General features: G+C 40.4%; 1 protein-coding gene across 1 annotated transcript; it reads left to right on the top strand.

Moving 5' to 3' along the window:
- The first annotated feature begins 2,941 nt into the window (after nucleotides 1–2,941).
- Nucleotides 2,942–14,325, top strand: perm1a (PPARGC1 and ESRR induced regulator, muscle 1a). The gene is made up of 4 exons (XM_033629417.2): nucleotides 2,942–3,047; nucleotides 3,497–7,377; nucleotides 13,011–13,127; nucleotides 13,421–14,325. The coding sequence occupies exons 2-4, from the start codon at nucleotides 3,522–3,524 to the stop codon at nucleotides 13,534–13,536; spliced, it is 4,089 nt and encodes a 1,362-aa protein (XP_033485308.2). The 5' UTR covers nucleotides 2,942–3,047; nucleotides 3,497–3,521; the 3' UTR covers nucleotides 13,537–14,325.
- The last annotated feature ends 404 nt before the right edge of the window (nucleotides 14,326–14,729 follow it).

The raw sequence follows: 14,729 nt of genomic DNA, 5'->3' as shown, positions 1-14,729 counted from the left end.
CACTGCCTAACATGCTGCAAAACTGAGACTTTTATTGTAAAGAATCTACCAAATTCACCACTTTTCATAAAGCTAATTCAGAAATAACACTGTCAGTGAACAGTAGAATGCATAATGTGAGGTATTTTTTATTAGAAATTACCAACGGGACCCCTACATCGTTAAGTAATACATTCAACTGCAAATAAGGCACATTAGGCATCTGTTAAGTTCAGTTTAACGGCTGATAATGAGATCAGACTGATAGGTTATCTCTGTATCTTTCAGTGTCAGTGACAATTTTAAAGCAAGGATGGTCCCGTAATCACATTGTCCTGACTAAGTCTTACTGATAGCTGTAAACAAAGGCTCAAGCCCTCCTTAGATAAGCTATGCTCCCTGATAGTAGATTTCACATCTGAGCAGAAAGTAAGCCCTGTTTTAAGCCTGACATCTGTGCCATAACTTCAGCTAGTTGAAGTGTTTCCCAATGCTCACCATAATGTTTATTTGTTACATTTAAAGTTGAATTGGGAAGCGCAAAGTAAATGTTCATAACAGGAAAAATATATCCACTGAAGATTTCAACTATTAAATACAAAGCAGAAACAAGAGAATCATAAAAACTGTCAAAACTTGCAGGAACTGAACTGAAAAAACATGGAGCCTTTGATCATAGACGTTCATACTTTATATTTCAGAAAATTAAAGGTCCATTGTGTGGAATTTAGTGACATCTAGTGGTGAGGTTGCAGATTACAACCAAGTCAGACTTCACCCATGTGCCAAGCCTGTAGGAGAACTGTGGTGGTCCAAGCAATAATGCCAGTAGCCCCATCTAGTTTGTCCGTTGTGGGCCTTTTTTGCAAAAACAACATGGCAGACAGGAAGAGGACTCGCTCAGTATGTAGATATAAACGGCTCATTCTAATATTACAAAAACACAGTTCTTTTTTCAGGTGATTATAATCAAATGAAAATATTGTTATGAGTATTATATTACATTTTTGCCCATATTTACCCCTAAGTCCAACACACTGGACATTTAAGCACAAACGTCCTGCTTACTTTTCAGTGCTTTCAAGCATTGCAAAACAAGTAAATCTTAAATTATTTCATTTTAACTGCTAGACAACACATCTCCTGTTTCAATCAGGAGACAGAAGAGTAAAGTAAAGATAATATTGAATACAGAATAGGAGTGTACAGATTAGCAGATGAGTTGTGCTGAACACCAGATGGAGATATTTTGTGATTGAAGGACATCTGAGCAGCAGCAGGATAAATCCCCCCATGGAGTCCAGATATTGGTGCTGGTGGTGGCTGATGACTCTGAGGCTGCTGGCTGATGAGGCGGATGAGGCTGATGAATCCGTAGAGACTGAGTGGTGATGGAGAGATGGCAGGCGCGCACGACAGCAGCAAGAGAGAACTACGACAGAGACAGAACCTTATTTAAAATGAGGAGCAGTAAATGTGATAGGCTGACAGAGAAGGTGTGTCGCTGTGCTATTGGTTGATTGTGAATCAGCTGATGACTCAATTGACCTACCCAGACAATGTCACCTAGAAATAATGTACGCATACATGCAAGGAGTGAATGGCAGGGAGAGAAAGAAACTTACAGCCTGAGCATGAAAGTATTGTCTTCCTGACTGAACCTTTGCTAGAGCTTCATTTCACTGACAAGTCCATTCTCAGTGTCAGTGAACTGGAGACTTTAAGTTTCTACATCAAACTTCCAAAGTAGCTGTGAGTTGAGATGAGCACAGAGAAACTTTCCCTCTTCAGCTTGAAAACAGAAATCTAGTGTAAAAATGAAAAATGAAGCCAATGTGGAAGTGCCAAAAACTGCAGTTCTTTGAATGGCCATCCGAGGCTGGCTCCAGAAGTCAGTCAGTCCCCATAGACCCCCATTTTAAACTGCTGAACTTTACAGCAGAAATAAACACACTTACAGCCTGATACAAAAATGGTTTTGTTCTCTATAGCTAATTTCAACATTCATGACAACTGTACGGGGAGTGAATTTTTATTTAATTTACCCTTTTATTATGACTTAAAGTTACACATTTTCATGAGTGGGACTACTTTGAGTGACAGGCTTCTGCAAGTAGTCACGACAGTTCATGAGCCAGATCCACCATTCGCTCCTCCACAACTTCAACCTCTCACCCAAATTTGGTCACCTCTGGCTGCAAAAAACCAAGATGGTGACAGCCAAAAGCTACAATTTAGGCTTCAAAACAGTCCACCAACCAATGGGTGACATCACGGTGGCTGTGTCGATTATTTTAAACAGTCTGTGCATAAATATTAAAATGAAGTAAGAATGAGAAAAACCCATTTTGACTGAAAAGTGACTTTAGCTATTAATGAAGTCATAATCACAACCTTTTCAAATTAAGTATGAACGTTTTTAGAAGGTAGAATAAATTTTTGTCTTTCTCAAATTAAGTAGTCAAGTAGTCTTTTTTTTTTTTTTTAGATTTATGTGTCACATGAGTGATGCAGCTCCAGTGTCGTCATCTGATCGTCGCTCTCCTGCAGCGTGTGGAAACATTCCGATCCACTGTCAGCCCGTGACATCACAACAGTGAGGTATCAGCTGACTGACACACTCTTCACATGACCTTCATATCTGCTGAGAGCCTGACTGCTGCAGGCTGCCAGTGACACTGCTGTCGGTACTTCTGGGTTTTTAGCCCTGTATTAATCAATTAAGAATTAATACAATGAAAATAACTAAAGCAAACATAAATATCACATAGACCAGACCACAGATTTCAGATATATGTACCACATGAAACAATAGTAACATCTAAAAACACTGTGGATCCAGTTAAGCAGTTTGCCAGTGGAGAGTCTATTTAAAGTTCTGAAACTTTATGCCTCTGTTGGAGATGGCTGCCGTAAGAACGTTACGTGTATTACGTGATCAGAAGCACCGCTCTATATTTATCAAATCATGGGACCTGCCAGAGGACACGCAACATGGTGCTGCTGAGACTCCAGACTTCTTAGACCTTTACCTCCTGTAGACACACGTCACTGCTGAAGCAGGACAGGTAGGAAACCTGCATGGATGTACGAGTAAATATGCAAACAGCTAGAAGTACAGAGAAAATAAATACTTACTGTTGCCATACATGCTTTTTATTTAACTGATGATCGTTTCAGTTTACTGGCAAATTTTCAGTTGCTGCTTAACAAGATTTCTTATATCAGATCATCATATCATATCAGATAGGTTTAGATCAGATTACATCGCTAGAAATGTTGTAACAAGTTGCTGCATTTCATTTGCATGCATGCTCATTTTTTAATTGCATAAATGGCTTTATTAGTCTGTTGATTTAATTATCTTGTGGCAGTTTCGGTTTTTGGTATTCATGCTTGCAACGTGTTTTTTCTGGGTGTCAATTCTAAAAGCTCCTTAATTTTATGATGCAAAAATTATGATGCCAAAATACAACTGATTACTTTTAAAATTCAGCTCTTCTGATTTATTTTTTAGGTTATATTGTGCTCTTCAATTCAAAATGGAGGACTTTGAGTACAGTGTGGAGATCAGTGACCGTGACTGGGATTGCTTCTTTGCGGAGTGCGAGGAGTGTAGCCTGCTTCCTCCTTCATTAGCACGTTTGGATGACTCGGGTTTGAGTGACATTGATGACACAGGGTCCATTCTTTCTAAGAAGGCTCAGGGAGTCGACCCAAAGGCAGGCTTTTCAGAAGCGGACCATCCCATCGATGGCCTGCCAGACTGTGAGGGCTCTCCTGTGGAGCATTACCTCAGCAAACACACCATTGGTGGAATGGAAAGCGTGCTCTCGGGCAGTGAGGAGGATATACACCTGCAGTCTGTCAATATATTCTTTGAAAGGCTGAAAAACCTTACAGAGGCTGAGGGGCTTACCGAGCCAAGCCAAGTGAGAGCTGGAAAAAACAGAGAGGCAACACAGGAGGAGGAGCGGTGTAGTGATGGGCAACAAGCCAGCAGCTGTTCTTTGCCAAGAAACATCCCCAAGTTAAACTCTCTGCCTGCCAGCGGTGGAACAGCAGTTGGCAGAGAGAGCATGGGGCCTGTCGACACCGTCAGCAACATAAACACAATGAAAAAAGACATGCCTGGTTCCAACATTTCCCCTGAACTTGCAGCCAGTAACTTGGTGCTCGAGACTAACAAATCAACTTACCCTGAAACAAGGTTATTCATCAGAGAGGAAGCCTGCACAGAAACCAGGGTAAATGAGGCAACACAGCTGAATCAGTCTCATGACTCACCGGAGGGGGCTGTGTGCTCAGAAACAACACCTCACACTGACATGGTGATAAAGGTGGAAATGTGCCCACCTCTGGATGATGTTAAGCAGAAAGATTTGTTAAGTCACTTAACTCTTGGTAAAAAGTGCAGCACTGATTCATCGAGTAATCTTGAAATGGTGACAAATGTTAAATGGAAGGAAGACCAATACCCTGATGTTTTCCAGTCAGATGCAACATGCACGAGCAAATCAGCAAGCCAGGAATCGTCTCCATCCAGCTCTATCAAAAGAAAGAGAAGGAAGAAGAGACGACTCAGTGCTGAGCCAGCTGAGGGTGTGCATGGATATGATAGGCAGGGTTTCGTTAAGTATAGTGACTCAGAGGAAGAACCGCATGCATGGAGGGGAGAAACGAGTCACTGTTTATCTGAAGAAATTAATTTATCTCATTTAAATGAACCACAAAAAAATGTTATGTCCTCTTTAACACCATATTTAGCCACCAGCAATCTCCCAGTGAAGACATCTGTTGAGGAGCACAAAATAAATGACCTGTCTCATTTCAGCATGGCATGTGACAGTCAATACCATTATTTACCAGAGAGCATAGTCAGAGAGGGAGGGTGTAAAGCAACAGGCTTAGCTGAAAATAATGCAACTAATGACAGGTCAGTAATCCCACTGAGTGAAACTGGTTACAGTCTAATGTCAGCACCAAACAACAGTGACAATGTGGCCAGAAATCTGTTTGCAGTTTCAACTGCTGATAGTGTAACTGGTAAATCAGACCTGGCCACAGAGACTGCAAACTGTGGAGGAAAGGATGTTCATTCAGGGAGTCTCCAGCAGTCTGACAAGATTAATCATATTATTTGTTGTGAAAATGAACAAAAGTCCGAATCTTGTACAGCAGAGGTCAAATCAATGAGTATTTTACCGAGCACAAAGTCAAATGATCCTGCGATGGAAGTCAGCCAACATGGCAAAATATCTGCTGCTAAGTCAGTCCTGGCTGCAGAGGCTGGAAATTCTGGCAGAGATAACTGTACACTGTGTCAAAGAGAGGGTGAGCCCCAACAACAGCTGGAAATTGGCTGTCAAGACAGAGACCGTTATAGATCTATGCTGGAAAAGACTGACTTTCCTCTGTCTGCAAGCAGCTCTGATGCTTACAACACAAAACCCAAGCAATTCAAATATGTAACCTATCCATTCTTGGATATTTCCAGTAAAGCAGACTGTGCTAAATTAGCGTTAGATACCAGCAGCGCATTGCCTGATAAACACTGTCTGACTAAAAGTCCCCCCAGTTCAGATATATATGTTACAGCACAGCAAACAGAACATCCTAACACATTATCCAGTTCTGATGTTTTGTCAGAGAAAAAAACAACAGATGGGAGATTTGAATTTGCAGCATCACAGATAATGGCCTTTATAAGTGGGAATTCTTCTCAATCTGGTGAAATTAATCAAACAGGCAAAAGTCAGAGAGGAACCAAATCGTCCATGTCTGAAGATGTACTCACAAGTGTTTCAGATTTTACATCAGTGTCATCCTGCTGCACTCTGGACACAGAATCTTTCATGTCACTCTCAAATGAAAGTATCATAGACATGTCAGAGAGTTGTTTATCTGTCAAACAAAATGACCCTGAAGAAGAGAAAGCATCACTAATACTGGCAAAACATGAAGAGGGAGATGGCATATCTGAATCCAAAAGCCAGTCTGCATCAAATGACGCAACAGATTCAAAGTGTGATGTAGTGGTCAAAGCAGAACATGTCATCACAGCTTCCAAAGCAGAATGTGAACTCGTGAAGGCACCAGATTCAAAACATTCAGTGTTTGCTATGTCTTCTTTTTGGAGTGAGATGGAGAAACTGACAATAAACGATATTCTGGGTTTACGAATGATCAGCAAAGCTGCTCCACCCAGCCTGCTCCCATCTTTACAAGAAAGTGAGGAGAGTGACACGCTCGCTATGACAGATTCTGGCTTTTTTACTCAGCTGGATGAGTCCAAGCCTGAACAAATTGATGAAGACACGTCCGGCAACCTTACCTCTGTAGGATCAAGTCCTGTTATAGCAGTCGATTCCTCCTCTTCAGGAGATGTTACGTGGGAGAGCCTAAGTGCTGATATTTACACTGAGAATATGATGTTGACATCTCTTAGGGACATTTCTCAACCGCTTCTCCCTGGAGGTGTTCAAACAGGCCCCAGAAAGATTTCTAAAAATGTAAGCGTGCACGATCTACATGCCCTGGCATCTGATTCTTTCAGCTTCACGAGGAAAGGTCCAACTATACAAACCTTAAATGAAGGAGAATTGCAGAAAGGAGAGAGTTTCACTGATGGAGACATGCCTAAGCAAGACAAAGATGGGGACTCTTTAGCTTCATCTTCCACAGGCAGCTACAAAATCTCTCTCACAGATATATTTCAGTATCTCTTCAGTGGAAAGCAATCAGTTCCCAGCCAGTCAGCCACAGATAACATAACCAACAGCTACACTGATGGAAATTCTGTTCCTGAAACGTATGATCATTTCTTCTCAGACTTTGATACAGAAAGCTTCTTCTACCCTCTCATCAGTGCAGAAGGTCAGACCAAAAACGAGCTGGTCCCTATCTTTTCCTACTCTCGTTCAGCTAATAGAAATCTACAGTTCCCTGAGGCTTATGATCACTTTTTTGCATCCTCGTCTTCTGATGATTCGTCAGTGGAGTCGGATGAAGAAGATAGCTGTGGTCCTGTGAAGGTGGTGACCAGGCTCAACCATATATCAAATGCATCCCAGGTTTCTACAGATGTGTATGATAATTTCTTCACAGATAGCGACCTCAGACAGAATTTCTTTTGGAAAAACACATTCTCCTTCAGGAATGTTGGTTTTACTGGATCTGCAGTGCAGAAGAAGACTCTTTCACCCCCCCTGGCTTGTGTACCTGGGAAGCAAAGTGCCAGATCTCTTCGAAGGACAATGTATCCTATGAATGCTCTGGGAAATCAAGACAGGATTTTTCCTGATCCACTTCTCCTCCACTTGGACGAGAGCATCTACAGACAACTCGCACAGCAGCCTTTCAAATACGAGGACTTGCAAATGGCTGTATCAAATCCAAGTAAGTCCAGCTTTCCACAGTGAACACAATGATGTGTCATTATAGATAGGAATAACATATGCTATTACAGTCATTGAAGTAAGTCCTATATTGGAGTCAAAGTAGAAATATCAGAGTATGATTCAGATCACATCAGTTCAGAAAACCTTTATTGTCCATCAGGGAGCAGGATACAATACAACACACCCATTGAATTCAGAGAAAACAATCAATTATGAGTCTCAGCAATGCTATCTGGCAATTAAAACAGAGACGTCTATCTGTTTGGTACACATCAAAACAGATATTTGCCAAGATTTTACTCTATGAAATTTCACAGAATAATGGTTCAAGTAAATCCGTGATTAAAAAGTGAACAAAACTGTAGCATTATCTACAAAATCTTACTTGATCTGTTATCATGTTTAGGTTGATTAAAAAGGAACTGCACCAATTTAACACATCAAAGTCTGTTTACAGGTATTAGGGAGTACTACTAGATATGTGCAAAAAGTTGTATGAAGCATTTTGTGGAGGGATCTGTGTGAAATTTAATAAATGTTTGGAGGTTAAAAAAAAAGTTTATAAAGGATTGTAGAGTTAGATAGATGTGATCTCACTGTGGACCTCAGCTCTGCTTAAGGCTAGTGGCTCGAGCCTACATTAGCTGGTACTAGCCTAACACACCTGAATCTCTGTCTGAACTTTCTGTTTGTGTGTTGCATTCTGGGTAATGAAGGCACCACGTTTTGACAAGGAAGAAGAATGTGTGGAAAAATATTTCTGGCTCTTTAGCACCGAGTTTAGCTGTCCATTGTAGGTTCAACATACGTAACACATTGCTTACAAGTCTTCTTCATGAGCAATTGAGAAAAGCACAAAATGCTTGGCGAGATGAGGCAGCGCCAAAAGGGCTGGGGTGTCTGATTTTACAAAGATTGTCAGCCTTTAAAGAAATCCCTTAAAGATTTTTTTGGCTTTTTTGCCTTTATTTGATAGGACATTTGAAGTGTGAAAGGAGATGACATGCAGCAAAGGGCTGCAGGCCAGAATCAAACCCATAGCCACTGAGGCAAGGACACTGCTTACTGCTAACATGGGACATCTGCTCAACCCACAAAGCCACCAGGCACCCTTAAAGAGATTTCTAACTTCATTAAACTCCCTGTTTTGCACAAACCTGGATAGTTCTTAAAGGATTGTTACACCCACAAAATGACCATTTGTGCGTCAATTACTCACCGCATGTTACCTTCGATTTGTAAAGAAAACGTTTTTCTCATATGCCTCTGCAGTGAACTGAAAATGAGAAATAGGTGATTATTCTTCACAGATTGAAGTCATTGGGGACCATGTTTAACAGCAGCAAATCTATAAAAAATCAGTTTATGAACGTTCAAACAACTTGTGCAGTGTGAACCAAGTCTCTTTCATCCAGTCGTATGTTGAGTACCTCCCAATCACATGCATTTTTGCTAAAACCTTACAATTTAAAACCACTTATGCTTTTTTTTTCACTTAAATCTTTATTAGAACAATTTTTGTGACATTGATATGTCAGTTACAACAGCATGATAAAGTGATAATTATACCGATACGACTGGATATCCGGTTTGACAAGCGAGAGATACAGCTGCGTCAGTAGCAGCCTCCTCAATCGATACGAATCAGCCATGAATCCTTAGATGAATCGATTGTAGATTCATGGATCAGGTATCGCGAGACTAGCAATTGGTTGACTGGCTTTAACAGTTTGCATCTCTAAAACAACGCGAGAGCCGGCGGCATGCTCCGTAGCAGGCATTACTGACAACGATAATGGATGTAAACATCAGCGCCAGCTTGACCGGTGGAGCTGAGGAACAGAAGCTAATGCTGGTTGGATAAACCAGGGAGCAGCCAAGCCGCAACAGAAACTAAAGGCGAATCCTGCCAGTTGTGGGTTGAATGGGTGGTCACTAGGGCTGTCAACGAATATTCTAAATTCGAATTTAAATTCGAATTTGAAAAAAAAATGGACCTTCAAAGGTGAAAATTGATATTTGATTGTGGAGAAAAAAAAAACACCACCGCAGCTGTCCTCTTTGCGAGTGGGCGTTGGCCTGGGCCGCTGCACCGAACGCACTGCATAAGGCCACACCGCCCGCGGAGGTGCTGCGAAGCGCAGCGCACGAGCCGGAGCATTTCCGTTCACATCAGACGCGCATTTCTCCACGCTGGTCGACAAGCGGCTCTGCTCCCAGCTGTTGTCTCCGTCACCCGGCTTGACACATTCGCTCGCGCAGAAAATAGACCAGAGCCGGCCACGGAGCTGCGCGGCGCAGCGCAGCCGGTGTGAATGACACAATCGGTTAACATGGGCGCCGAAAGGAAACTGGCTTCACTTCTCGGCGCTTCGAGGCTATTTGCAGCGCTTCTGCCAGCGGTGTGGCCTGACGGGTCAGAGAGAGGGGGGGCGAGCGAGAGGTCCGCGGTCATAATATAACGTAATGTTATAGATAATTGTTTTATGTGTTTTAATGTGTAGGTATGTAAATGTTTTCAAAGACGTTTATGTTGAACTAAAAATACCTACAAGTAGGCTAGTTATGTTTCCTTGTATTAATACATATACAAGTATGTTTCCTTGTATTAGTTTGCCCTCTTGTGGACATAATGCGAAAAAAAAAAAATTTGAATGGTTCGAACCTATGAGTTATTTTTAGAAGGAATATTTGAATGTCATTTTTGAGCAATTTTGACAGCTCTAGTGGTCACAGACACAGACAGAAATACGTATTCCTGTCAAATACGGCAGCCATAGTGCTCCGCGGCGCAAGATAATGGCTTACCGGCGACCGAGAAGCCCGGCTCCAGGTCCAAGAAGTCTTCATCGGTGTCATGACTGCCCAAAAATACCTGAACAGCCGAGCCGTGGCAGCACACAGGTATGTGACGTGTCAGAGGAGAAACGAGCCGTTCACATTTCCACAAACCTCACCGCACTTTAGGGACTGTCCTTTACTTGTCAGAGGAGGAGGGTGGCTGGTTGATTTTTATTTTATTTATTTATTTTATTTTGATCCCCCCTATGTTAATCACTTACTGATGCTGTTTTTGAAGTATGAATAAGTCATTAAGTAATTTATTCCATTGAAATATCATTGATGTTTTATAGAAAAGTGATTTATCTTTTTATAAATGACAAACACAGAGTGTAGCAAACACAGAGAAATAGTCTGACATGCTGTCAGTGATAAGCTGCTAGTCATCACAGTCCATGATATCAAGTAATAACAGGAGATGTCAGATTCTGCCCCTACATTGCATGTTATTATTTTATTCTGCTTTATGTTTATATTGTACAGCGTTATGATAAACTTTATTCCACACTCAAGTCCATATAAGATACATACAAAAACACAGACTGTGTGATTTTGTTGTTGTTTGTCTTTTTATTTTATTTTTGCCAGTGCCATACAGCAACAATGCTTGGGGATGTGGTCTTTTACAAATTTGAAAATACTGTAAGAATGTCACTTTTATAGAATTGGCTTCTTTATTTTATAATATATGATTAATGTCTACATCAACAAATGTTAACCATAGAATCATATCAAATCGTATCGAATTGTATCGTTCCTACACTGTATTGAATCGTATCGAATCATTCTGTATTAAAAATATATTGTTTTTGAATCGTATTGTAACCCGTGTATCTAGATATGTATCGAATCGTCTATCACAGAGAGATTCCCAACCCTAGTGATAATATAATTTAATTGAAAAATAGTAACGAAACAAAAACTGCTTGGTTAAATACACATTTTTACAGCCTTAAGGATTAGTGTATCTATTGATTATTATCGTCTTTTTGAGTCTTGTATAGATGTCTGTCAATTTCTCAATTTAAAAAATTTCTTGCACAATTGTTAGCCATTGGTCTTTCGTTGGTTGTGTTTCTTTACCCCAGTTTCTAGTGATAGCTTTCTTGCTTGCGACTAGCAATATGTTGATCAAATATATGTCACCAGCAATAACATGTTCTTCAGAAAATTTACATAGATAAAGCACCAAACAACTGGTAGGAACCTCATATCCTACCATGTTCCATTTCCCAAAATACAGTTATTTTCTGACATTTCCAAAAACATGAGAGTGGTCTACATCAAAAGACCAGCACTCTCTTGCGGCGTCGGTAGCGTAGTGGATAGTGTCGGTGCCCCATGTACAGAGGCGATGCCTCGCTGCAGCAGTCGCAGGTTCGACTCTGGCTTGCAACCCTTTGCTGCACGTCAACCCCCACTCACTCTCTCTCTCACCCCATTTCAATCTGTCCTGTCCATTAAAGGCAAAAAGCCCAAAAAAAAAATCTTTAAAAAAAAAGAAAAAAAAGACCGGCACTCTCACCAACATTTCGGACAACTATGGGGATGCTTACTCTATAGTTTTGGTTGTAATAAAGAAATGAATTAGATTCCTCCATGAAAATTCCCTCCAGGTTCGTGAATTAGTGGTTGTAAGGTGTATGTTCCACTTATTATGCCAATCTTCATCTGAAATGTCTTCATTGAGTTCCTTCTCCGATTTCACCTTGATAACATTTAGTTGAATGTTTGTCATTTGTGTTCAGTCCTCGATATAATGCCGAAATTATTCTCATGTTACTTTCCTGATATGCTTTAATTATGATGTGGATAACACCATTCACCTCCTTGGAAGAATCTGATTTGATTTCCCTTAAAATTTATTTACGTTTTACGTAACGTTAAACCACTCTGAATTTGATCAGATGATTCTAAGAACAAAGTAAAGACTGGTTTAACTTGTCCAGTCTGACAGACAGTACCTTTGTGAAACCAGGGAGGCTGTCAGCTAACACAGTAGCTCAGATTTTAAAAATAGTTAAATCATTTTTTTTCTTTTTTTTTTTTTTTTAAATGATGAGGTATGTATCAATAATGTGTTCAACCTCTGTCAGTAAGGCTCTTTGTGTTGTCCTCATACATGAACAGTTGTAATGTAGGATATGTAATCTACTCAGTCAGCTGTTACAGTCCAGAACGGACTGTAACTGGCATCATCTGTCTGGGACGGACTTCCTTACATCAGCTGTCAGAGGACACTGACTGGGCTGCAGGCACGTAGGGTGAAAACCAAGAGGAGAGGTTGTACGTGATGACTTGACTTCATTCAATGCCTGTCCTCTCTGAGCTGACAGTTGAGTGCTGTAGTTTATGTTTGGCTGTGAGGGAAAATACCTCAACTTGAGAAGTCTTTATGTATATGTAATTCTTCTTCTTAAATGTCCGCTTAGCTGTAATTAAGATAACTTATAGGGTACTGATATAGCACCCAATGGTCAGCAGTTGCCGGTGAGGGTTATCTTAAGGCCACTCCAGTCATGAATGCAAATATCAGTAGCGTTAAGCAGCCTTGTATGTTTGCGCAACAGTAATCTGTGCAGGTGCTGGGATTTGACCGGGTCACAGTGTGACAGAACAGGAAGTCCGAACATATTACTGGGGGCTTGTGCTCAGCTGTTGGTGTGTTAGTGCCAATTATGATGCCCTTCACCTCTCACTGGACTTTTCTGTGGATGATTGCTGTCACTTGATGTGTCACACTTAATGATTTAAGATGTTTTCTATAACACTCTGTCACTTTCTTTGAAGGGTTAGATGCCTCCCTCCTGCCTCTCAGGCAGTCAGACATGTGTCTGGTTTGTATTGCGTTTGCTTCTTGGGTGCTGAAGACTGCAAACCCACAAGTTGGAGATGCCTGGAAGGCTGGTATGTGCGTGTATATGTAGCATTAATGTACTTTCATGACAGAAAACCTGCAAATGTTGCTTTTAAAAAAATGAAAATACAAAGCAGCAGTCCATCTCAGCTTTTAAGGTCTGTAAGGGCTGACTGTTAATGATATGCTGAGGATGTAAAATGTGAAAAGGTTAAATCAACAAGCATTGAAAAAAGTCAACTTCAAGAGACACTGAACTTGTATAAACAGATAAATTCAATGTTGGGTTGCAAAGTCTCATGAGTAAAATGATGACTCACTTTTCATATGTATTCTCACACAGTTCTGCTGGCGAATGTAAGTGCCCTGTCAGCCATTCGATACCTGCGTAAATACGTCAAGAAAGAGGCGGCAGCCAATGAGAAGAAATTGGAATACCCCACCCTGTCTGATTCATGATGTCTCTGTCTCTGAATATTTCAAGCTTCAGATGAAGCATTTTTCCATGAACACCTCATATGAGCCAGTGCAAGATCTCAGTCCTTTGAAGAATTTGTCAAATGTTTGACATGCTGTTTCATGTCTCCATTGCGTATTTGCACTATAATCGCTTCAAATGTTGATCTCTCTATTGAATAGATATGGAAGGAGGTTTCATTAATAGCAGTTTTGCTTTTTGGTAGATTATTTTTGCACACATTTTGATGTCTGAAAGATTAATATAAAATATGAAATGACCAAAGGCAAGATGAAACCTGTACATTTATCAGAAAGGAGGCTTTGGACATTTGTGATTAAGGTTTTAGGATGTGTTTACTGATGGAAGGATAGAGGCAAGTTTGCTCAGAGCTATACAGAGTTGAGATGTTAGATGGACATGTGATAAAAGGATTAACTTGAGGAACGATTTAGGATGGTTTGTTTCCATTCCATTCATTTAGCAGATGATTTTTTATCCAAAGCGACTGTTAAATATTTCCACAACAGTAATTGAAAGTGTTTTACAAAATGAGATATGAGGTGACATCTATTACAGTGTTTCCCAAAATGACAATTTAGCAAAACACCCTTGGAAAATTAATTTGAGGGACTGTGTTCTTTGCCAGTATCAGTTCTATTATTTATGATGGGCATTTTATTTTCATAATAGATCATTCATAGATGACTGTATTTTATTTATTTTATTGGTTGCTCTGTGAGCTGTTGATGTTTTTCAGTTTAACTTCAATAAACAGCGTCTGAGATGTTTGCTTTGTCTCGTTCTTCCATAAGCACTCAGACCTGAAGGTGGTACTCCTCAAACACTAGAGGGCAGCATAGGCTCATGTAAGAACCTATCACAGCTGGTTGAACTGTAGTTTGTTAACTTGATTTTCAATATCGACCAATGATATTAGTTAAAGGTAATAATTAAAATTATACATGATAATAATATGCTGATTTAACATCATTGCCAAGTATTCACAGGAGAGCCTGCCCTTTTGAGGAATCATACATATTTTTCTCCAGCAGATGGCAAGGTTGAACCATAAACTATAAAGTAGCCTGATGTTGAAAGCAGCACAAGAAGCTGTTGCAGTATATTCTCACCGCACAAACAATCAGTAGAGCATGTTAGAACTGGGTTATGCATTACAAAATCTCACTGATTT

This window comes from Epinephelus lanceolatus, chromosome 8, assembly GCF_041903045.1.
Source record: "Epinephelus lanceolatus isolate andai-2023 chromosome 8, ASM4190304v1, whole genome shotgun sequence".
Lineage (NCBI taxonomy): Eukaryota > Metazoa > Chordata > Actinopteri > Perciformes > Serranidae > Epinephelus > Epinephelus lanceolatus.
Note: the sequence above shows the minus strand (reverse complement) of the source record. Positions and strands in the feature narration are given on the sequence as shown.

Coding starts and splice junctions, on each gene's coding strand:
- perm1a (XM_033629417.2), top strand. CDS start 3,522: ATGGAGGACTTTGAGTACAGTGTGGAGATCAGTGACCGTGACTGGGAT. Junction 7,378..13,010: donor AATGGCTGTATCAAATCCAA/GTAAGTCCAGCT, acceptor CTTTCTTTGAAG/GGTTAGATGCCTCCCTCCTG. Junction 13,128..13,420: donor TGGAGATGCCTGGAAGGCTG/GTATGTGCGTGT, acceptor ATTCTCACACAG/TTCTGCTGGCGAATGTAAGT.